This window comes from Podarcis erhardii, assembly GCF_964252035.2.
Source record: "Podarcis erhardii genome assembly, chromosome: 12".
NCBI classification, from domain to species: domain Eukaryota; kingdom Metazoa; phylum Chordata; class Lepidosauria; order Squamata; family Lacertidae; genus Podarcis; species Podarcis erhardii.
In genome coordinates, this window is record NC_138513.1 from 9234076 (window position 1) to 9258779 (window position 24704).

The 24704-nt window shown below is 44.6% G+C and overlaps 1 protein-coding gene across 1 annotated transcript in view; it reads right to left on the reverse strand.

Moving 5' to 3' along the window:
- Window positions 1-24704, reverse strand: part of PRKAG2 (protein kinase AMP-activated non-catalytic subunit gamma 2) — a 191553-nt gene that overhangs the window by 126778 nt on the left and 40071 nt on the right. Inside the window, exon 2 of the mRNA XM_081881777.1 lies at window positions 79-150. Within this exon, the coding sequence (XP_081737903.1) occupies window positions 79-150 (72 nt within the window). The remainder of the gene's footprint in view (window positions 1-78; window positions 151-24704) is intronic.

Sequence of the window (24704 nt, forward strand, 5' to 3'; positions counted from 1 at the left end):
CTGAATTCTGGGAGGACTGATGGACGCACCACCAGTTTTCACTAGCAAGAGATAGAAAGAAAACTCAGAAAGTCCTACCTTCCGTGAAGCATGCTTCTCTGCACTGTCCACGTCTCCATCCAAGAAGGGCATGGCAAATGAGCTGAGATCCTAGGAGAAAAGAAGGAAAATTATAGCCTTTCAAATAAAGTTTCTAAAGGGCACACAGACTAGAATAGAAATGGAATACATAGTATGTAAAAGGAAGCTTTGGAAGTCATTTTATAAAATGAAAAGCAGCTTAATAATAATAATAATAATAATAATAATAATAATAATAATAATAATTTATTTATACCCCGCCTATCTGGCTGGGCTTCCCCAGCCACTCTGGCGGCTTCCAAAAACATATTAAAATACTGTAATATATCAAACATTAAAAGCTTCCCTAAACAGGGCTGCCTTCAGATGTCTTGTAAAAGTCTGATAGTTGTTGTCTTTGGCATCTGGTGGGAGGGCGTTCCACACGGAGGGCGCCACTACCGAGAAGGCCCTCTGCCTGATTCCCTTTAACTTGGCTTCTCGCAGTGAGGGAACCGCCAGAAGGTCCTCAGTGCTGGACCTCAGTGTCCGGGTAGAATGATGGGGGTGGAGACGCTCCTTCAGATATACTGGACCAAGGCCGTTTAGGGCTTTAAAGGTCAGCTCTGGGATTGTTAACGCTGAGTGATGTAGTGGTGTGGGGGTCACTTAACTTATTTGCTGGCTACTTATTCACTCCTTTGAGCAGTTTCACCCTTCCACTGTAGAATCCCAGGTAATGCTTGCCTTCACAAACAGGCATTTGGCCTGCTATTCTATTCCTACTTACCTGGAAGGAGGGATATCAGAGAATTCCATTGAAAATAGAAATGGGAGCAGAAATTGCCAATGTTCATTTTATTCATCCCACTCCTCCAACAGAACTCAATCTAGCCAATGTACCGTATTTTTTGCTCTATAAGACTCACTTTTTCCCTCCTAAAAAGTAAGGGGAAATGTGTGTGCGTCTTATGGAGCGAAGGCAGGCTGCACAGCTATCCCAGAAGCCAGAACAGCAAGAGGGATTGCTGCTTTCACTGCGCAGCGATCCCTCTTGCTGTTCTGGCTTCTGAGATTCAGAATAATTTTTTTCTTGTTTTCCTCCTCCAAAAACTAGGTGCGTCTTGTGGTCTGGTGCGTCTTATAGAGCAAAAAATACGGTAATCAGTATTTGCTGCAGTTGTTGCTTTCAGTCCGTAAACGGTACATAATTGATCATGTGTCAATTCCCCACCAACTTGCATTGAACAGGGTGGAATACTGCAATGGCAACGCAACTTATGTACTGAATTACGTATATTACATAAGCTACGCAGTTTTGCCATAGCGAACAGCAAGACAAATAACACCGTGTGAAAGGCGAACTGCAGCAGAAGGGAAACAGTGCTTCATGGGCAGAACAGAAAAATGATGCCTTCTTACTTCTGTGGTTGAGATGGGAGGGCATTCCACAGGGTGGGCCAGTGGCGTAGCGTGGGTTATCAGCACCCGGGGCAAGGCAAGTAATTTGCGCCCCCTAACCCGTGGATTTCCCTAACTCCCAGATGTTGCGCCCGGTGCGGCCAGCCCCCCCTGCACCCCCCACGCTACGCCACTGGGGTGGGCGCCACTACCGAGAAGGCCTTCTGCCTGGTTCCTTGTAACTTCACTTCTCACAGCAAGGGAACTGCCAGAAAACCCTCGGAGCTGGACCTGAATGATGGGGGTCTTTGTATGAACAGTCATACCTCAGGATAAATATGCTTCAGGATAAGTATTTTCGGGTTGCGCTCCGCGGCGACCCGGAAGTAACAGAGCACGTTACTTCCGGGTTTCGGCGCTCGCGCATGCGCAGATAATCAAAATGATGTCACGCGCATGCACAGAAGCGGTGAAACGCGGCCTGCACACGCACGGTCACGTCTTACGTTCTATTCAGAATGCGAACGGGGCTCCGGGGTACCACACCGTCACAGTGTGTTCCATTGCGCCAGAAGCAGTTTGGTCATGCTGGCCACATGACCCAGAAAGCTGTCTGTGGACAAACGTCGGCTCTGAAGCGAGATGAGCACCGCAACCCCATAGCTGCCTTTGACTGGACTTAACCATCCAGGGGTCCTTTACCTTTACCCTTTTTTACTTATTTATCTATTTATCTGTTTTTATCACACTTTTCTATATAAAATACCCAACACATCAAACAAAACTAAAACAACTAGATCGTAAAATGGATTAACTATGATCCAAACCCACAGAGAACAGACGGACAGACATAAATTATTTTCCAAAATATATAGTAGGTGAATCAGCTGTCACATAGAATCTCTGAGGAAATGAGATGCTAATAGCATTTTTAGATGAAAACCTATTGTCTCAACAGTAAACCTAAGATGTGTGAATATGACAAGTATGTGTTTGCAATTGCAGGTGTCGGGGAGGAAGTCTTGTCACGAAGGCAAGATAGGAAGACGTTCCTTCCACTGTATTAAACAGGGGATTTGCCTGTGCAATGTGTTAAGGGACACTAATCAGATTGCCAACTTAAAGAACCAACAGGAACACTGGGAAATGGAGAGGGGAGAATTCTATACTCCTTTATTTTATTTATAGCACTATCGCCCTGCCTTTCTTCCATGGAGCTCAAGGTGGATTACAGTGGTACCTCAGGTTACATACGCTTCAGGTTACAGACTCCGCTAACCCAGAAATATTACCTCGGTTTAAGAACTTTGCTTCAGGATGAGAACAGAAATCGTACTCCGGCGGAGCGGCAGCAGCAGGAGGCCCCATTAGCTAAAGTGGTGCTTCAGGTTAAGAACAGTTTCAGGTTAACAACGGACCTCCGAAATGAATTAAGTACTTAACCTGAGGTACCACTATAATATAATTACAGTAATGATTCAAAAAAACACTGGTGATAGTAGTTTCATGCTAAAGTCTCCCTCTGAAGGTCTTCTGTTCAAGAATGATCACTTCAACATCAGTAACCTGAGGTACCACTGTATATTGTTTCCGCCCTCCAAATTTCATCCCCACAACAAGCATGTGAGGTAGGCCAGGCCAAGAGCAAGTGACTGGCCCAACGTCACCCAGGGAGCTTCATGGCCAAGTGAGGATTCAAACCCTGGTCTCATAGGTCTTAGTCTAACCACTACACCATAGTGGCTCGCCAATTGTTTGTGAAAACAGAAATTCTTCTGAACATACTTGTTAAGACAGAATCATATAATCATTGAATAGTAGTGGTGGAAGGGACCCTGAGGGTCATCTAGTCCAACCCCCTGCAATGCAGGAATCTCAACTATAGCATCCATGGCATTAAAAACCAAGGAAGGAGAGTCCACTGTCTCCAGAGGGAGTCAGTTCCACTGTCAATCAGCTCTTACTTTCAGAAACCTCTTCCTGAAGTTTTAACCAGAATCTCCTTTCTTGTAACATGAAGTCATTGGTTTCAATTCTACCCTCCAGAACAGGGGGGAAAACAAGCGTATTCCATCTTCCTTGTGACAGCCCTTGAGATACTTGAAGATGGCTATTATATCTCCTCTCAGTCTCCTCTTTTCCAGGCTAAAGGTACCCAGCTCCTTCAACCATTCCTCATAAGTCTCATAAAAGTCTGAAGTAAAATCAGAAAACAGGTAACATTGCTATCATAGAAGCTTCAACACTTTTCCCAACCCAATGCCCTCCTGATGTTTTGAACTAAAACTCCATTCATCCCTGACCACTGGTCATGCTGGCTGGCTGGGATGAGAGATGTTGTTCAAAGCATGTATTTCACGATGGGCAGGTCCATATTGCATTCAGAAAGGTGATTAAAATTTACCTGGGGTCAACTTTTCCTTCACAGTTGTGAGACTGAATCCTTCAATGCTCTTCCACTATTTTGGTTCCTTTTAGTCCCTAAAGCAGGCAAAAGGTTCCCTATGGCCCTTCTCCACTCTACACAACAACTCTCTCTTTTCCAGAAAAGGGAGAAGAGGAGATCTAAATCTACTCCTGCTCTCTCATACATGATGCATGTTCTGCCCATCTTCCGAGTCAGTTAAAAGTAGCCCTGTTAATTCCAGCTCATTCTCTTTCTAGAAGGTTCTGGATTAGAATGCTCTCAAATGCAGAATGAGGGCAGGGCCCTGATTTCCCTAGCAGCCTCTCTCTGCATACCCCAGTATCATATTCCCAAGGGTAACTCAATAAAACACAAACATTTGCTATGCATAATATCACCACTCGCAATCTTCAGACCTTGCAGGAAGCAGAAGATATTCAGAACAGAAGATTGCAATCGGTGCAACACTTCAAATTAAATTCAAAGGAGATGATCCCTTTGTGCCACCATTCAATATATTTCCATTAGCAGGAGCTATGTTCTCGTTAAATTAATTAGCAATAATTAACAAAAGCCGGGGTAGCCAGGGTGGTATTTGAGCTGGTGATCAGACAGCTTTGAGTGATGCGAAGAAAATTACACTTATGAGACAAATATGCCCAAGTCATCTTTAATTAAGAAAACAAAACTGTAATTGCATCCCTGCCGCTGCTGCTTGCTCACTGTTGGATGGACTTTTGTGCTTATTAAACAATGTGCTGTTTTAGTATGTTGCTATGTATGGGGACACGGGTGGCGCTGTGAGTTAAACCACAGAGCCTAGGACTTGCCAATCAGAAGGTCGGCGGTTCGAATCCCCGCGACGGGGTGAGCGCCCGTTGCTCAGTCCCTGCTCCTGCCCACCTAGCAGTTCGAAAGCACGTCAAAGTGCAAGTAGATAAATAGGTACCGCTCCGGCAGGAAGGTAAACGGCGTTTCCGTGCACTACTCTGGTTCGCCAGAAGCGGCTTAGTCATGCTGGCCACATGACCCGGAAGCTGTACGCCGGCTCCCTCGGCCAATAAAGCGAGATGAGCGCCGCAACCCCAGAGTCGGTCACGACTGGACCTACCTAATGGTCAGGGGTCCCTTTACCTTTACCTATGTATGGAAGTGAGAGCTGGACCATAAAGAAGGCTGATCGCGGAAGAATGGATGCCTTTGAATTATGGTGCTGGAGGAGACTCCTGAGAGTCCCATGGACTGCAAGAAGATCAAAACTCTCCATTCTGAAGGAAATCAGCCCTGAGTGCTCACTGGAAGGACAGATCCTGAAGCTGAGGCTACAATACTTTGGCCACCTCATGAGAAGAGAAGACTCCCTGGAAAAGACCGTGATATTGGGAAAGATGGAGGGCACAAGGAGAAGGGGACGACAGAGGACGAGATGGTTGGACAGTGTTCTCGAAGCTACCAGCATGAGTTTGACCAAACTGCAGGAGGCAGTGGAAGACAGGAGTGCCTGGCATGCTCTGGTCCATGGGGTCACGAAGAGTTGGACATGACTAAACGACTAAACAACAACAAATTTACCAAACATGGGCTGAGAATGAGCACAGACGAAAAGGAAAGAGCGTTGCCTAGGTTCAAATTGCCTCCTAGGGCTGGGTTCAAATCCTTTCTCAGGTGCACGAAAGGATTTGTGCCCAGCCAAAGCACAACGCTCTATCCTCTACCCTGCAACCTTTTCCTGTTAAATGCCACATTCTCTGTTGGATTAATCTGCTTCTCAATAGCCCACTGTGCTCAATAACTCACATGTGCTCTGCCAGTGAGTGATGGCCCCTATTGAAGAACACTTTCTAACCTGCAACCTCTTCAATTCGGGACAAATAATGGTCACTGGCGGGGAATTATTGGAGCCGCATGAGATGCAGAAAGAGAGAGAGCAATTCAGGCAAGTGAGGGCACCAGAGGGATTCAAGTCAGATTTCTTTCAAGTGATTATTTTTGCTTAAGGACCTGAATGTGGATGGTTTTAAAAGAATAAATCAGTAATGCTAATCTCAAATTCTTGGCATCTCAGACAAACCTAAATTAGGCGATCCAGTGGACTTTTACATCTTAAGCCCCAAATCTGGAAAGCACCAGAGGGCATATTTTCCAACATTTCCAAAAAAGGGAAGCATCAATTTCAAACACAAATGCCCTATGAAACCTACAAATGTCCTATGAAAACTATTTTGCCTTGGGAAGGATCCACAGGCAAAGTTGTGGCTTGGTGCAGCGGGGAACGAGGTTAGCCACCCATGACAGTCCCAACTCCCCTGCTCTCTCATACCAGATTTCAAAGCTGAAGCTTCAAGAGCCGTGAGGTGCCAGAGACTGCCTCATACAAAGAGAGAAAAGATTGGCGATGTGGGTCCCCACCAACCCATAGTCTCCCCTGTGCACAGCTCCTTAGACACCAAACTGTAGGTAAAGCTAAAGGGACCCCTGACCATTAGGTCCAGTCATGACCGACTCTGGGGTTGCAGCACTCATCTCGTTTTATTGGCCGAGGGAGCCGGTGTACAGCTTCGGGTCATGTGGCCAGCAGGACTAAGCCGCTTCTGGCGAACCAGAGCAGCGCACGGAAACGCCGTTTACCTTCCCACCGGAGCGGTACCTATTTATCTACTTGCACTTTGACATGCTTTCAAACTGCTAGGTTGGCAGGAGCAGGGACTGAGCAACGGGCGCTCACCCCGTCGCGGGGATTTGAACCTCCAACCTTCTGATCGGCAAGTCCTAGGCTCTGTGGTTTAACCCACAGTGCCACCCACATCCCACCCCAAACTGTAGAGCTCCCCTCAAAACTGAGTATGAGCAGAAGCTACTTGATATATAAGCTAGGCCCACCATATCTGAATAGCACATAATGAAGGCCACAGACAAGTATTTGCAGGTGATGCAGAGAGGAATCCCTACACCCTGCTGTTAAAATGCAGGATCAGAGTTTGTGACAACCCATTTGTTTCTTCTCGTTTATAGCGATGAATTAATTCAAGGTTCAAACATTGGTTCATTCTCTTGCCATTTGACATTCTGCACACTTCACCAAGGATGGATATGTGTGTGTGTGTGTGTGTGTGTGTGTGTGTGTGTGTTTTCTCTTGAAAGACAAGCTAAATTGTCAGGTGCCAGAACTGGAGTGTCTGGCTTTCAACGTGACACCAAAAGAGTGAGTGGTAACAGATGCAGAACGGTACATTCACACAAGCCAGTAAGCAATGCAGCCTTCATCGATCTCTGATCATTCAGGAGGCAAACAGAGGAAGAGCTACAACAGGAGAATGGATGGGAGTAGTACCAAATCAAATCAAACAAAAAGAAACCGGAGAACTTGAGGTTTTTTTAAAAAAATCCGCTGATTTGGTTTTTGTGAGTAATAATTATAATAATTTACTTATACCCTGTCCACCTGACTGGGCTGCCCCAGCCACTGAGAAAGTTATTGTTTGTGCAAGTAGGCTGCACGTAAAAACTGTATGGATTTGTCTATGCTATTTACCAGCTGCCTCTTATTTATACACTTTGCTTCCATTTCTGGAAACTGGCCCCAAGGTCTACATTAAAAGGATTTATAAAGCTGCCACATTTCTAAATCTTTACGTTGTATAATGTAATTCTATTTGCGACTGGTGGGACTTGAGGTTCTTTGCTTTTTGTAGTTCTTTCGTGCTCAGAATTATGAAGCCCTCCTGTTACGGATAGAACATTTGTCACAAACAGCAGATGGACACCTACAGGATAAATAGAACAGGATTTTTTGTACTGCTTTTCAACAGGAGATAATGACAAAAGATGCCTGAATCTTTCTGTGTTCCCTGCGCAATGTGGGGCCCGCACAGTTATGAAACTTCTGCTTAAAAGCACAATCTGTTTGCTTCCGCTTTCCTGGGATTATGCTGCATTGAACACAGTGGGACTTACTTCTGAGTAGACGTGCTTAGGCTTGCATTGTATATTCCTGCGTTCAGATCAGTGAACGGCCTGGAAGCTACGGCATTGCAGACCTGATGACTGCCCTCTGAATGTAATAATTCATCATTTATTGGATTTAAATCCCACCTTTCTCTCATGGAACTCACGGCGGAATGCATGGGGTCCCCATCACGTCTCTCATCCAGGCAGGGTCCAGACTCTTAATCTCAAGGTTGTTGGTTCAAGCCCCACACTGAGCAAAATTTTCCTGCATTGCAGTGGGTTGGACTAGGGGGCCTTCAGCCCCCTTCCAACTAGTCTATGATTCAGCAAGATGGCTGCAGCCTATGCCCCATTGTTATGTTTGTATTTTAATATCACTGAATATCACTGAATGCTAGCATTCGATTGACGTTGGAGAGAGACTAAGTTGAGAAATAAGACCAAAGATACATATTGATATAGGAATGTATTAGATAAAATGTAAAAAATATACAATAATAAGAGTACATTCATTTGTAAAAAAGGAATATACAACGGGATAGACAAGAAGTCCAAAGTGTTGGTACATATATGATTTTGGAATAATTTTTTGCCCTTGTTTTTTTTCTTTAGGTATATAAACTTTGTATATAAACTTTGTACAGCAGTACCTCTGGTTGCGAAAGGGATCTGTTCCGGAGTCCCATTCGCAGAACACAACCCGTGTCAGCGCGTGCACGTGTCGCGATTTGCCGCATGTGCGCATGCGTGTGACGTCATTTTGCGTGTCTGCACATGCGGCGAAACCCGGAAGTAACCGTTTCCGGTACTTCCGGGTTGCCGCGGGGAGCAACCTGAAAAAACGTATCATGAAGCAAACGCAACACAAGGTATGACTGTACACATGCTGAAAATTATATTATAATAAGCCTTGTAAAACAAAACAAAACACTGTACTCATTCAATCGGTGAAGTGTCTAGCATGCAAAGAAAGTAGACAAAACCCATCTTTGCATCCCAGTGCCATGTTAGCAACTTGAACTAAACTGCTCTGCCTTCTAGAAAACCACAGACCATAAGGTTTCGCTCTAGCGAGTCATGCTAGGCACAGAGCGTCTTGCAACTGTCATGCTCTGTGCTCAGGCAAGGCAGAACACAGGCTGGGTACCAGGCAGACAGAAGCAACACTAGGTAGAGAAAGACTCAGACTGAATGCAGGCCTTCAGGCCATCTTCCATGAACCCAAAACCTCTACATTGCCCCCGCAGGGAACAAACTGAGCTCCAGCTCTATGTAGCCCTGTGTGTACAGCTGCTTCCAAATTGTGAGTTCTGCCCAAACCAGAAGACACTCCTTCACTTACAGAGGCACAGCCCTCTCCATTGGTCTCCTGCTAAGATGGAGTGCAGGAGTTTCTGCCTGCACCCTTGTCCTCCATGAAGTTTCCAGAGTCTGAAGATGGCAGTGCCACATCCTCTGGCCAGGGGGACACATGCGTCACAGAGTGGCAATGCTTCCAGGGTGTGACACATGTTCCCTTCCCTTTCTGTTTTGGAGTCTTCCATCACCTGAAGGAGACTCCTGGCCCCTGACAGTAGCCTGCTCTGGACCAGGAAGTTGAAAGCACCGCATAAATGCGGCGCCACAGTGGCGATCAGTTCTGCCTTTAAATTTTGTTCTATGCCGTTGTCCGAATCACGTAAGAATGTACAAAATCTCAAAAACGCAAGCAGAGTGAAGGCCACGCTTCCACCTCTCAGCAGTTTAGGAAAACAGCTGTTCTTCCTGCTTGCTCTGTGCATTCTTTTTGGTTAATAGCCATGAGTAATTCTCATGAGCAAAGAGATCAGCTGGCACGCAAGGATATTAAAGCCTGAAGATTACCATTATTATCAATTGTTTACACAGTGCTTCTGATTCGCAAACATCTTTCGAATCCTTGATTTGGTTCATCTTCACAACAACTCTGCATACAGGGGAGCCATTGTCATTTCCATTGTTTCACAGAGATTGGCAGCTCAGGTTGCTGGAAGAGTCGTCTCTGCTCAAGGTTATTCAGGAGAACAACATTTACCATACACTCAAAACCTTCGGTGTGTTCCTAGTACTATACAGAGCATAAGAGACAACTGCACTGAAATATAACGTACTCGGAGTTGAGAGTGGATTTCATGCTCTTTATTCAGCTCATAGTGGTGGGGAAGAATGGAAGTTCCCCCAAAATGTCTGCTTTATATACATTATTTACACAATGGGCCCCACGTGATTGGCCAATTCCGGGATTCACCTGTAGGCCAATCAGGTTGCGGATTCACTTCCACCTGGAGCTGGATTGGGTGGCTCATGTGGACCAATCAGACTGCTGCATTCTGGATCCTATTGTTCTAGGACCAATCAGACTGCTGCATTCTGAATCCTATTCAACTTAGTACATAACATGCACTATAGTCAAAATGTGAACTGTCCACATTTTTGGCAGATAAGCAAGTGGGGTGAGTGAGAGAAACACAGGTACATAATGGATGTTTAGCCACAGTGATGACTTCTACCCATTCTCACATCTAATGTGATGTAATTTACTATAGGGTAAAAAACCCCAGCATACTCCATTAAATACAACAAATATAGATATGTATAAAATAAAGTAAAATAAATGCTAAATAAACAAAATTGAAGACTTAGGAATTTAAAAGAGAAACAGAAAGTTTATGTAGACCCAATAGGGTCAATTTTTCTGAGAAAATGTCTGAGATTTTTCTTTTTTCCACCCTTCCACTTTGCAGAATTTCCCCAGGATATTCTCCATCTTTTTTTTTTGGGTGTGTGTGAGATGGCTGCCATCCCCCACTTTCCCTCCAATGCTGTGGAAAGATGGTAGATCTGAGGCAAGGTGGGAGATACAAAATGGTGGCCAGAGTTGATGTTGCTGCCACTTGCCATGGCAGTGGCAGCAATAACAACAAAAACTCCAAACTTAGGAAAACGAAAAATAGCTGTGCTGTTCTCACAGTTAATGGTGAACCCCACCCCAGGAAACAATTAGAGAATTTCTATTCCCCTTGGAGAAATTTGGTGAATCGATGTGTCGTCCTTCCCACCTGTACTCATCCCTTTTCTCCACCCACAATTATGGTGAGAAAACTCACGAGTCCACGAAGAGCTCTAATATTTCCAGATCTATATTCTTTGTGCATCTCAGCATGTTGGGGGGGGGGGCTGCTTCAATTCTAGAGTCTGTCCATGATTAGTGTCAAGCTTTGTTAAGATGAAGGCAGATGAAACTGAATTTAAAAAGACAAAACTGTGAATACATTTTTTATTTTTTTTGTACCAGACTGTTCTAGAGACACAACCTGTTCTTATCAAAACATCTTCCGTGTTATGCAGCTAAAATGAGATGTTCGGGAGTTGGCGGAAGTAAATTTGAGAGATTATTCCTTGTATATTTTTTTTAAATCAAGTATGTGTCTCTGGAGAACAGCAGGCTGAACATGGCCAGTCACAACTTGTATTGCATTTCTTTCATTTTCAGAGAGACAACTCACAGGATTCTTGGGCAGCTACCAGGGTCTCAGTACCCTGGCAAGGCCTATTGTAAACAACTGTCCCTGGGTCTCTGCTTTGAAATATGTGTGCTGGTGCTTTTATCAGTCCCAGGCAGTTGATGTACTGAAACTCTGAGGCACTGGTGGAAGTAAAAATGGCAGCTTCAAGATGCTCACCCAGGTAGGAGGGACTCCACTTACATAGAAGAGAGACTACTGAAAGGCACTTGGCTGAGGAAGAGACTCAACAAAGAGAAGTTTGCAGCAGGGGCGGAAAACTTAAACTGGTCTGGTTAGTGTCCACAGCAATGTGTTGCAAGATCACTCACTTGAAGTCCACATCCCATATCCCCAAGATGTTCGGTGTTTGCTCAGGAAGGTGGGGGAGTACAGTGCTACCTCGGGTTATATACGCTTCAGGTTACAGACAATTCAGGTTACAGACTCCGCTAACCCAGAAATAGTACCTCGGGTTAAGAACTTTGCTTCAGCATGAAAACAGAAATCGTGCTCCGGCGGCGTGGCGGCAGGAGGAGGCTCCATTAGCTAAAGTGGTGCTTCAGGTAAAGAACAGTTTCAGGTTAAGAATGGACCTCCGGAACGAATTAAGTACTTAACCCGAGGTACCACTGTAGAAGACAAACTCTATGATAGAGAAGTATTCTCATCCATCCTGCCGTTGTTGTTGTTTAGTCGTTTAGTCGTGTCCTACTCTTCGTGACCCCATGGATCAGAGCATGCCAGGCACTCCTGTCTTCCACTGCCTCCTGCAGTTTGGTCAAACTCATGCTGGTAGCTTCGAGAACACTGCCCAACCATCTCATCCTCTGTCGTCCCCTTCTCCTTGTGCCCTCCATCTTTCCCAACATCAGGGTCTTTTCCAGGGAGTCTTCTCTTCTCATGAGGTGGCCAAAGTATTTGAGCCTCAGCTTCACAATCTGTCCTTCCAGTGAGCACTCAGGGCTGATTTCCTTCAGAATGGAGAGGTTGGATCTTCTTGCAGTCCATGGGACTCTCAGGACTCTCCTCCAGCACCATAATTCAAAGGCATCAATTCTTCCGCGATCAGCCTTCTTTATAGTCCAGCTCTCACTTCCATACATCACTACTAGGAAAATACATCCCTGCTACCTGATCCTTTTAACTAGAGCAGTGGTTCCCAGTTAGCTAAATTCTGTGGACCCCGTTTTTCAAAAGCGAAGCCATAGATCCCCTATTTTTGAAAAGTGTTATATCACCATGATAGTTTTTATGTTAATGGTGCCACAGACCACCAATTGGGAACCACTGGGCTAGAGCTATCAGGGCGTTGAAACGGCATACAAAGTATGAGCTTGGCCACTGGGCTACAGTCCCTCCCCAAGACGGAAGATCATTTGCCAGCCTCACTCTCCAAGTCAACAACCATGATTCAGGCTACAATGCACGGAGCTGAACTGTTGACTACATCAAGGAACAAGTATGACATCTTATGAAGGATGGCAGCTTTGATTCATTACAAAGATGACCTATCTCTAAAAATCAATAGGAAACATGGCCATATTTGTTTGCTCAGGGAAACTGAGCAATGCTGTCCTAGCAAGATTAAATGCCGATCCAAACTCTGAAGTTTGTGGCATCTGGTTCTGACAATGGCAAAGAAAAAGAAACAAATTCATCTGGTAGAAAGGAGCTCATATGATTATATTCAGGAAAATGGGGACAGATAGCAAAGTATGTTTATCCATCAGTCTTCTTGGAAGGTATGTCATTAGACCGGCAATCCTGTCAAGTAATTTTATCAGTCCCACCATGATAGAGATGAAAAAGTGAGATTAGGGAATGAGCATGCTTTTTTTCAACTAGCGTCCTACAAAAACAAAATGCTGCAGTAAGTTTTAAGAATGGAGCAGGACCTTTATAGTGAGGGCACCTCTACTGCAGAATCCTCTCCACAAGGGGACTAGCACAGCCCCCTCCTATATCAACCTTCTCCATGCATTTAGATCTTCAGATCAGTTCCTTTTTCCATCTGTAGATGAGTTGTGTTACGCATTTACACAGGAGAGAGCCACCTTGATGGTGGGGCTTCAGCTCTGGAATACCCTCCAGAAGGAAGAAAGACGGGGGCCAACATTATATACTTTTTAGTGCCGGGTTAAGACCGTTTTATTTTCTGTGGCTTTTAAAATCTACTGTATTGGTTTAGCTGATTACACAGTTTCTCGCCGATTATTATTTTGGGTTTTATTGCTGGTTTTAACGCAACAACAACAACAACAACAACAACAACAACAACAACAACGTTTATTTATGTATATGCTGCCGATCTCACTGGGCTGTTCCAGCCACCCTGGGCAGCTCCCAACAAAAGCACAATACAACATCAAACACTAAAAACTTCCCCGAAGAGGCTATGACTGCATTGTTGTTTTCTTCCTTAAAACGTCTATTTAGCTGTCTACCCATTTGGCAAGAGTTGTTTATCACTGTAACCAGCCGGCACATATGAGGACACAGCCCAAACCAGAAGCCGAAACCCTTTGATGGTCTACAAACAAAATCTATGGGCGTTGCCAATACTCTTGCCTCAAACATTGGAACTTCAAATCTAGGCCTTTGGTGCCCCCTCCTCTCACAGTTAACAGCCTGTTTTATTCTAAAATTATAATGACTGCCTGTGCTGGAATAGATTAAGGTTTCTCCACTACTGACAGCTTGTTTCCAACCAGATGCTCCTGGTAAAACTGCAAGGGGAACAAGATGGAGGAAGCCAACTCCACTCTCCCGGCTTGGCTCCAGCATCTGAGGGTGGGGGTTAGCTTAGATTTCAAAGCAAACAACCTCCCCTTCCGGAATGTCTTTCTAATCTAATCTAGCTCGCCAAGGAACAAAGGACTGGGAGCAATTTATTGGAACATGGACCTACTTAATAGATTATGGAAATAACACTACTGTATACATACCACCTCTAATTACACAATACAAAGTACAGGCGGACATTCTAGGATAAGCATGCTAGGATAGCTCAGTTGGTTAGAGTGTGGGGCTGATAAGGCCAAGGTTGCAGGTTCGATCCCCGCAAGGGACAGCTGCATATTCCAGACCCCTTCTAATCCTGCTCAGTTTTATCTCTGATAATTTTGTTGTTTTTTGCAATCATACCTCGGGTTGTGAATGTGATCTGTGCGGGTGGCACGTTCGCAACCCACAGCGTGTCTGCACACGTGCGTGACGCAATTTGGCACTTCTGCGTATGAATGTGATGTCATTTTGTGCTTCTGCGCATGCGCGAGCGCCAAAACCCAGAAGTAACCCATTCTGGTACTTTTGGGTTCCGCGCAGTCTGCAACCCGCAGCGTTCGTAATCCAAGGTATGACCGTATCTTGCTTCCATTCAGGGATTTTATTAAATGTATTTTTATTACCTTTATGCAAACCACTTTCAAAATTTTATCTTGTGGTCAAAAATGGAAGCAAGAAGAACTACTGACCAAAGAAGAATGGAGGATGAAATTGATGGACTATGCAGAATTAGATAAATTAACAGGAAGAATTCAAAATCTGCGGGACCAGAGATTCACAAAAGACTGAAGTAAATTTACGGACTATGTGAAAGGTAATTGTGATGATCAGATTAGGTTTGTAGGTTTGCAAGAAGTTTTGTGAGGTGAATTATTTGAATTATTGCAAAAATGGATAATGGGGAGGATGGTTAGTTAAGACAATTAAAGGCAATATGAATTTAAGAAATGCAGAAGAAGTGATAAGAATGGTGGATCATCAGAGGTGCTGGTGGAGGTCCAAAAACAGATTGTATAAGATGTGAAGTTTTGTGGTATGTATTATAATTTATATGTTAAAATTAATTTAAAAATATTTTTTTAAAAAAAAAATCTTGTGGGCAATTCCCGCTGAATTTAATAGGGCTTGCTCCCACACAGGACTGCAGCCTAATACCCACTTCCTAGGACTGAGCCCATAAACTCAACAGGACTTACTCCGAGGAAACATACACAGGGCTACACTCTACCAGTCTTGCAAGGCTAAGCTCCTTGCAGGGGACCTACTCTTTGACAGGCATGCTTTGCTAAAGGTCAGGTGCAAATCCTTGAAGATTAGAAATGGCACACAAGAGTATAAGCAATGAAGTCAGTCGGCTGTTCCGTTTTACGGTGTGCCTTGGCATTCTTAAGAGGAGTCCTGCAGGATCAGAGCAGCATCTTGTTCTTACAGTGGCCACCCAGATTCACATGGGAAGCCTACAGGCAGGACATGAGAGCATGTATTTAGGTATTTTTAAATATACAGTGGTCCCTTGGTTTACGAACTTAATCCGTTCCGGAAGTCTGTTCTTAAACCAAAGTGTTCTTAAACCAAGGCGTGCTTTCCCATAGCAGCGGAGAACTCGATTTACAAATGGAACACACTCAAAAGGGAAGCGAAACATGTTCTTATTCCAAGGCAAAGTTCACACACCAAAACACCTACAATAAAGCGAGATGAGCGCCGCAACCCCAGAGTCAGCCACGACTGGACCTAATGGTTAGGGGTCCTTTTACCTTTAATGGCAGGGCACAGGGAGATCAACTGCTCCCCTGAACTTCCGCAGCTGCCCTGACTCTGCCAACCATCCCAGACAGCAAGCATAGCTTCCATCTTTGCCGCCAGGTGAGGAAGTGAGGAAAGAGAGGGGGCCCACCTGGCATCACCCACCTGCCAGAAATTCAGCAGTTGCCTTGAGTCATGGCAGAAAGGAAGCAACGCACGAAAATGCATCAAGTGCCCATTGCTTCTGCACAAAAGCTATGTTAAAAGGAAGAAATCGCCTCCAGCAAACAATCTGACAAGCTGATTATGTGATACATGGGGGGACAAATCAAACCTTTGATTTGTCCAATGCCTTCTGATTAGCTGAAGGTACAGGGCAGCTCAAAGGAAGCCCATTTTCACACGGAACACATTGTATCAATGGGTTCTTTGAAGCCGGGGGCAATGCGTTTGGCTTTGCTGCTGCAACATAAGCTCCTGTTCGCAGGATTTGAGTGCTTTGAGATTTACGTGCCTGTGGTTTACAGGCCGGACACAAACTGAAAGTTGCCCGAACTGTGAATCTTTATAAAAGCCAACGTTATTGTTAGATCTCAAACTGGAAAAATATATCTATATTATATTTTTTTTAAAGCACCATCAACAGCAATGTTTGCAACTAATAAGCCAAGATACATGCATGCATGCATACGTGTGTATATGTGTATTAGGAAGCTGAGATTGCTTCTACCAGACAAGCAGAAGACAGACACTGCAGGGTACAGAGAACAGATGGTTAAACATACATTCAGCAAATTCTCACCCACACCCCTTGCACTCCACTGAATATCTCCCTGGAATATCTAATCTTTCTCTGCAAATTGCGAAGGAGAAAAAAGTTGTGGTTGAAAAACACCCTGGAAGGAGAACATGATCTACAACCTTTCATTTTGTTGTAATCAGGGAAAAAGCGTCACTGTGTCAGTTTATACAGGCAGAACAGACAAAACACATCCACTCAGTAAAATACACAAGGACTATTTCTATTCAGCTAAACAAATTCTCCCAGCCTTGGTCTTGCACTGATAGACACAGTTTCCCTTTAACAGGCATGGTTTATCTGCTTCTTCTACAGCCTCAGGAAAAACACAGATGACTCACACAAATCCATTACTTACAGCTCTGTAAAATCCTGCACCTTGGGTTGAAATATCCATAGAAATGCACTTAACAAGAGCAAATATTCCCAGGGAAAAGAAAGCAAAATTGAAATGTTTCAGGTCCAGCGAGCGATGCAGCCGCAACAGATGGGGACCAGTGCCTGGGTGTGCTGTCAATTCCCAGAGCAAAGCAACCAGAGAGATCTCAGGGAACACAAGGTAACCCAGGAGAACACAGACAACAGTTTCATCTGATGCTCCAAGGCTGCAAGCCAGGCACGCTTCAGACAATTCAGATTTGATTACGAGAACCCTCCAGCCTACCCTATTAACTTTGAAAAGATGCGTTAAAGAGAAACGTACTTTGGAGGAAGCACTCAATTGTCCAAAGCTGGGGGAGGGTGGTGTCTACAAACACGTAAGGTAAGTGGGAGGTTTGGAATAAAATGTGTTATCTTGTTAGCAGACAAGACATCCATGCAGTGATGGCAGATTGTAGGTCTGGAGTTTGGGAAGAGCCATGTGTCTATTCCAGTCTCAGTCAGAAGCCTGTTTATATACATTCAAAATCCCTGTTATTCATGGATAATACAAAAGACAGATGTGCCGATCATAATGTGCCTACTGTTAAATTAACTGCTGCTATTCTTATAGGCCAGGGGATGTGGTTGGCGCTGTGGTCTAAACCACAGAGCCTACGGCTTGCCGATCAGAAGGTTGGCGGTTTGAAACCCCACAACGGGGTGAGCTCCTGTTGCTCGGTCCCTGCTCCTGCCAACCTAGCAATTCGAAAGCACATCAAAGTGCAAGTTGATAAGGTACCACTCCAGCGGGGAGGTAAATGGCATTTCCGTGCGCTGCTCTGGTTCACCAGAAGCAGCTTAGTCATGCTGGCCACATGACCCGGAAAGTTGTCCGTGGACAAACGCCGGCTCCCTCGTCCAGTGAAGCGAGATGAGTGCCGCAATCCTAGAGTCGTCTGTGACTGGACTGGACTGGACTGGACTGGAGTCAGGGGTCCCTTTACCTTTATTCTTATAGGCCAGCTCGTAGCAATCATGATCCGGCAGCAAAATGAAAAAAGAATAGCAATATGGAGAAGATAAAATGCAGTACAGTGGTACCTCAGGTTATTGAGCGGTGCTTCAGGCTACAAACTCTGCTAACCTGGAAGTAGTACCTCGGGTTAAGAACTTTACCTCAGGATGAGAACAGAAATTGCGCAGCGGCAGCAGCAGGAGGCCCCATTAGCTAAAGTGGTACCTCAAGTTAAGAATGGTTTCAGGTTAAGAACAGGCCTCCGGAACGAATTAAGTTCATAACCAGAGGTACCACTGTATTCCCCACAATCCCTGGCAATTCCTTTGTCCCCCACCAGTCCTGGCCCTGCTCTCTGGCAATATCCGGACAGCACCCATGGAGGAAAGGTCTCAATCAATGGGTGGGCACTACAGGGACACTAAAATTGGGGGTAATTAAAGGAAGGGCTTGGAAGGTCCTGCTGCTATCATCACATTCCTGGAGGTGGAATGAAAACTCCTCATGCAATAAGAGGAGCCTGGAAGATGAAGGCTGCACTTCAGGACTCTCTATATGGCCCCTGGGACCATCCTCCAGACTAGGCCGCTTCCCAGGCATAACACCTTTTGCTCACCTGACTGGAGGATGGAGGGGGGGGAGAGCAGTGTGTGCATTTAGAAAACTGACTTTTGTGTGGCTTCAACAAAAGTTATACTCTTAAGTTGAGAAGGTTTCATGGAAGAACACTGCCCCTGATTTTGAACCACATGGAATTTCAACATATGCAGAGACAGGCAGTTTTGAAAACAGCTACAGCATCACCAACTATCTGTGGACTCCCCTCAAGGAAGCTGCGACATTTGCCTGTTCTGGTCACACACCACCAGTTCCTCTCTTCTTCATTCAGCCTCCTCCCATCCACCTGATCTAGTTAAATTAAACGTCTAAGCTTTCCCCTATAGCTGGCAGAACACAAGCAGTGAAAGATTTATCTAAGCTAGCTATCCATTTCCCCCCATTCATTCGTTCAGTTTCTACCATGAAAATGTTAGCAATAGCTTAGAAGTAGAAGGGACTGTTCCACCAGCAGGAACATTTCCACCATTTTCAATAAAGGAAAAGCTAGTTGTTGTTTTTCAGATGAGAAGATAAAATTAAAATTAAAATCCGATACAGCCGCCTACTTCTGCATTTTGACCTAACTCCAAATTGAATTAGGCCTAGAATGGAAGGCACTTAGCAAACGCTGCTGTCAATCTAATTACAACAAATTTAAATTGCCCTCAACATTTTGTTGTACCTTGCTTCAATTACACACAATTTTGCATCCCTTTGGCCAGCCCTTTGTTGGAGGTTTGGAGAGCACACATTGTTGGTTGATTTTTTAAATGGACTTTGTTTGAAGTATAGTAGCTTTGAACATGACTATGCTCTTGCACATCCACCTTAAATAATCAAGTGGGTATCATAAATCTGTAAAAGCTGAAAGCCAAGAAACATATGCAATGGAGGCAACAGGAACCAACCCAAATGCTTGAATGAACAACGAGTGATGTGTAGAGAGCTGAGCAAAGAAGATGGCAGCCCAAATGTTTTCGTAAAGGCCAATAACTTCTTAGAAAAGTACCCTGTAAGGCCCAATTGATGCTCTGGGAGATCAGGGCAATGCAGTGGTCCACAGGATCAGTAATTTCTTTGCAGCCGCAGTGGGCCAGAGCACAGCACCTCTCAGGTGGGTGCCATTGAGGGCTGGCACTCCCCCTGCCTGCTTCTTGCCATTACGTACTTCTGAGAAGCCTAAAATGAACATTTCAAGTCAAAACAGAAGCTGGCCAGTACGTGTGAGTCCACACTTATTTTAGGTCTATGACTCCACCTAGCTCCTAGCCACAACTGGTCAAGCTATGGGGCAGGGCCAATTCACATTTCCTTTTCTTCAATCCATCTCCTGTGTAACGGCAGCTGCTTCAAGCTTCCCAGACAGTCGTCTACCATTGCAAGTGCGCATGTTTGAGTGAGGGCCCTTCCGAGCTGCCCTAGCCATCTGCCTGAATCTAACAGAACGAGGAAAGCGGCGACTTACTTTAACAACTTCATGGTGAGATCCTGCACCTATTTTTCTTGAAGAAAAGCACTGCATAGCATTGAAGCTTTAGACCAGTGATGGCCAAACTTGGCCCTCCGGCTGTTTTGGAGTGACTACAACTCCCATCATCCCTAGCTAACAGGACCAGTGGTCAGGGATGATGGGAATTGTAGTCCCAAAACAGCTGAAGGGCCAAGTTTGGCCATCACTGCTTCAGACCAAGCTAGAATCCCAAGAAGAGGGGAAACACTGTACAACCAAGATGACCCAAGGGAGCATGGGATGAGGAGACTAAAAGGCAAACAAAGATTGTCAGGATCGGGTAGACCACTGTGTAAGCCAGTAAACAGGAAGGAAGGTTACTCTCTATTGAAGACTAAAAAGGGAGGACACACCTTTTGGATTCAGGGAGGATATGGCAGCAGAATGGCTACAATTCAAGAGGAGCTGCAAAGAGATATGCAACAAGGAGTGGAACGTTCGTGGCACCACCTGCCATTACATTTCAGCAGATCAACTTCTCGACTCTGCAGATATACCGTATTTTTCACTCTATAGGATGCACCTTTTCCCCTCCAAAAATTAAGGGGAAATGTGTGTGCGTCCTATGGAGCGACTGCAGGCTCCTTGGCTTCAGCAATAGCAATGTGAAGCCCCTGAAGCGCAAAGGGAGCGCTCCCTCCGTGCTCCGGAGGCTTCGCGTTGCTTTTGCTGAAGCCTGGAGAGCAAGAGGGGTCGCACCAACCCCTCTCGCTTTCCAGGCTTCAGGGATAGCCGCCTGAAGCTTCCGGAACGCAGCGGGGGCTCCCGCTGCGCTCCGAAGGCTTTGGGTTCCTTTTGCTGAAGCCGGGAAAGCAAGACTCTCCTGGCTTCAGCAGAGAGGGAGAGCTGCGCAGCGCCCCTTCAGCCAAGCGGGAGGAGAAAAGGGACTCCGTTTCTCCTGCCACTTCGCTGAAGGGGTGCTGAGCAGAGAGGGGGGAGAATTTTTTTTTCTTGTTCTCCCCCTCTAAAACAAGGTGGGTCCTATGGTCGGGTGCGTCCTATAGAGCGAAAAATACGATAGCTTCCAGCTGGATTGAGCTTTCTGCTGTGGTAGCACCCAAGTGAAAGACTGGTGCCCCTTCCTCATGATTTAGAGTCCCCCAGTCCTTAGCGTCCTCACAACTAAACAATTTAAATCAAAGGAAATCCCAGGGACTTCTCCTAAACTTGTTGCCTAGTGAACAAGCTTAGGCCTTGGCTGAACATGTCTACAGGTACTTTATCATCTGCTTTGGAGCCATGTCAGATTTAGCCATCCAGAGGAAGAACCTAAGAACTGGAGGGAAAAGACAACCAGGGATCTGCCGTCCAGTGTTTTACAACCTATCATTACAGGGCTTTAACATGGCCTCCAGCCACTAAAGAAGCTTAGAATTACATAATCAAAACCCTGCACATTACTTTGTGATTTTTGGCGGATTCCTAATAAAGGTATTGCTTTAACTATCCTTGTACTGATGTCTGAAATACACTTCCCCACACATTTCCCCATCCCTGGGGAATTCCCACATCAACAAATGTTTCATGGAAGTCTGATTTTGTCATCGTTGTTGTTATTGTTGCTACACAGAATCATATGTGCACGGGAGACACAGAGACACGGCGCCAGCAACTTCCACACGTTGGTAATTAGCACCCTTATTAGTGTTTTCATTTCCCAACAGCATTTATTAGTGCGATGATCCAGTGTCCCAAGGACACAGCCATCCTAGCCCTAGACGTACCAAGAGGAAACAATAGCATGCTATTGTAACAAACATTGAGCCCAAGACAAATAAGTAGAAAATCAGAGATGATAATATTGAAAGTAGACTCAGAGTGGCCAGGCTGGACCAGAGGCAGGGTGGATAAAAATCAATGGGATTAAAAAAAACACCAAATCAGATTTTTGTTAAAATTTAAATCAGATTTTAAAAATAAAATGCTTTTGGAGGGAAAAACTTTCTAAAGATAGTTTTCTATTTAAGTTACATTTTAGTCCAAAGGCTATTCATCAGAAAATTAGGATTTGTTTAAGTTTTTCATGTGTGCTAAAACTCAGTCTAAGGTTTTTGGTATTTTTAAACATTTAACCACATCAGTTAACAAAGATGGATACATATGCTACAATGTATCTAAGCTTTTTTTTTATTATTGTTTAACCACATTAGTTAAAAAACACGGATACATATTGTATAATGTTACTGTTTTAGTTAAATAAATTGTTTAAATTGTTATTAAGGAAATTATTATTTTTCGCCTTCCAATAAAGGACAGCAGAAAAGTTGTCCAAATATAAACAGTTAACTTATTGAACCTCACAATTATTTCACCATTTTTTTATTAGTCTATTTATTTCTAATAGTATAACCAAATCAGTAATTTTTGATATAACTGTAAAAACTACTCTTGAAAATTTATTATTCCAAAAATGAAACCTTCAGCTGGTTGTAAATATTAAGATTACACCAGCAAGAATGAGTCTTTCTGTATTTGATTTTTTTTTTTTATTTAAATCAAGTCTTTACCAACTAGTGATTTAAATTGTGATTTAAATCGATTTGACTAGAGGTTCTCTATTTCTTATACCAGATCCATTCCAAAGGCAAGACTAGTGGAGGGATCACTTATAGGGCTTCTATACAGTGATGCCCCGCAAGACGAATGCCTCGCAAGACAGAAAACCCGCTAGACGAAAGGGTTTTCCGTTTTGGAGGTGCTTCGCAAAACGAATTTCCTATGGGCTTGCTTCGCAAGACAAAAATGTCTTGCGAGTTCCTGCGGGGGTTTCCCCCCCCTTTTCTAAGCCGCTAAGCCGCTTATCTGCTTATCCGATAAGCCGCTAAAAGCCGCTAATAGCGCTAATCCGCTAATCCGTCAATGGGCTTGCTTCGCAAGACAAAAAAACCGCTAGACGAAGAGACTCGCGGAACGGATTAATTTTGTCTTGCGAGGCACCACTGTACCACCAAATAATTTACCCCAGCCAAAAATATTCCATCCTTCACTCCCCTTGCAGGAGCTGGATGATTTGCCAGAAATAGACAACTGGCCTCTTCCTCAGCTGTGAGAATTTTTATAAACATTCTGTTGTGTCACAAGGATCAGTCATGCATTGAGGAACGTAGTGCTACTGTGTACACCCGAAGCTGCCTTTTGCTGAGAGCCATTCAGCTCACTTTTGTCTACTCTGGCTGGATGTGCAAGCAAACCAGGCTCCTCTATCAATGTGGAACGGTTGAGGAAATTGAGTATGTTTAGCCTGGAAAAGGGGAGGCTAAGAGAAGATAGGATAGCCACCTTCAAATATCTCAAGGGCTGTCACATGGAAGACGGAGGAAGCTTGTTTTCTCCTGCTCTGGAGGGTAGGGACTCAAACCAACAGATTCAAGTTACAAGAAAGGAGATTCTGACTAAACATCAATAACTTTCTTGACAGGTAGAAAATATTTTAAAAATCAGTCTTTAGATGCTGAGTTTCCAAAGTCCTAAAGAATTGCCAGGTCCAATTTTTTTTAATGTATGGTACCATTCCAGAGCTCCTCATCCACAAATGAGCCCTCAGGCCTGTTTCACTGACTGAAAACGACCTCTGGTCAAAATTCACCATTTTGAAACCTCCCATTCAGGAGCAAAACACATGAATGGTGGCGTGGCGACGTGCAGCTGCCCTCCTGACAGCTAAGTTGCTGCCACTTACGAAGGAGAGTTGGCAAGGCTGGCACAGTGCAAACGCAATGGCAATTCCAATCTGGCACTCCTGCTGGCGTGTTTACACTGCAGTAACACGCCCTTCACCTTTTCCCTCCCTGTCTCCTTTCCAGCAAGCAACAGTGACTCAGCTGTCAAGAGATCAAGTGAGCACTGCAACATACTTTCCGCTACGGATCCCATTCAGTGGCTGAAATTTCCAGATGTTTCTGGTGGTGCCTTATGCACACCCAACAACTTTTAACGCACCACAGTGTTTGGAGCAGCTTCTGCTACAGCCAACAGCTCAAGTATCTATGTATGGAGAGGTGCCTAGGAATCGACTTCCATCTCTCTTTATCAAGTTTGTTGCAAGGCATACTTTCCACAGCTCCACAGGCCTTCACTTAACAATGATTTTGGCACGTTACACAAGCTACTAAAATCCCAGCAAGAATCTTTTGGGTTGGTTTGTAAAATAGCAGTGAGCAAATTGTTCCCAACTGCAATGCACATAAACACTTCTTATTTTTTCTTTTTTCTTTTTTCTTTAATTTAACAGCTGTGGCTCAATTTGATCAAGGGTAAAAATGAAAGGGAATTAGGGTGGGTAGGGTCTACCAGTTAACCCTTCTCATTAAATGTCTAACAATTTAAGGACATTAGATGAGTCCTGCTGGAGTCCATAACATCTGGAGGGCCACAGCCTTCCTCCTTCCTGATTCCGGGATGTGCAACAGGCTGCGGAATCGTGTGCCCCCTCCATGTCTCTCCCCTCCCTTGTGCAAATCATCTCCATCCTTCTCTATCCTGATTTAAGCATCATGCCAGACAGTTGTCGCTAACTCTGGTCAAGGGCGCTACCAAACCCCCAATCT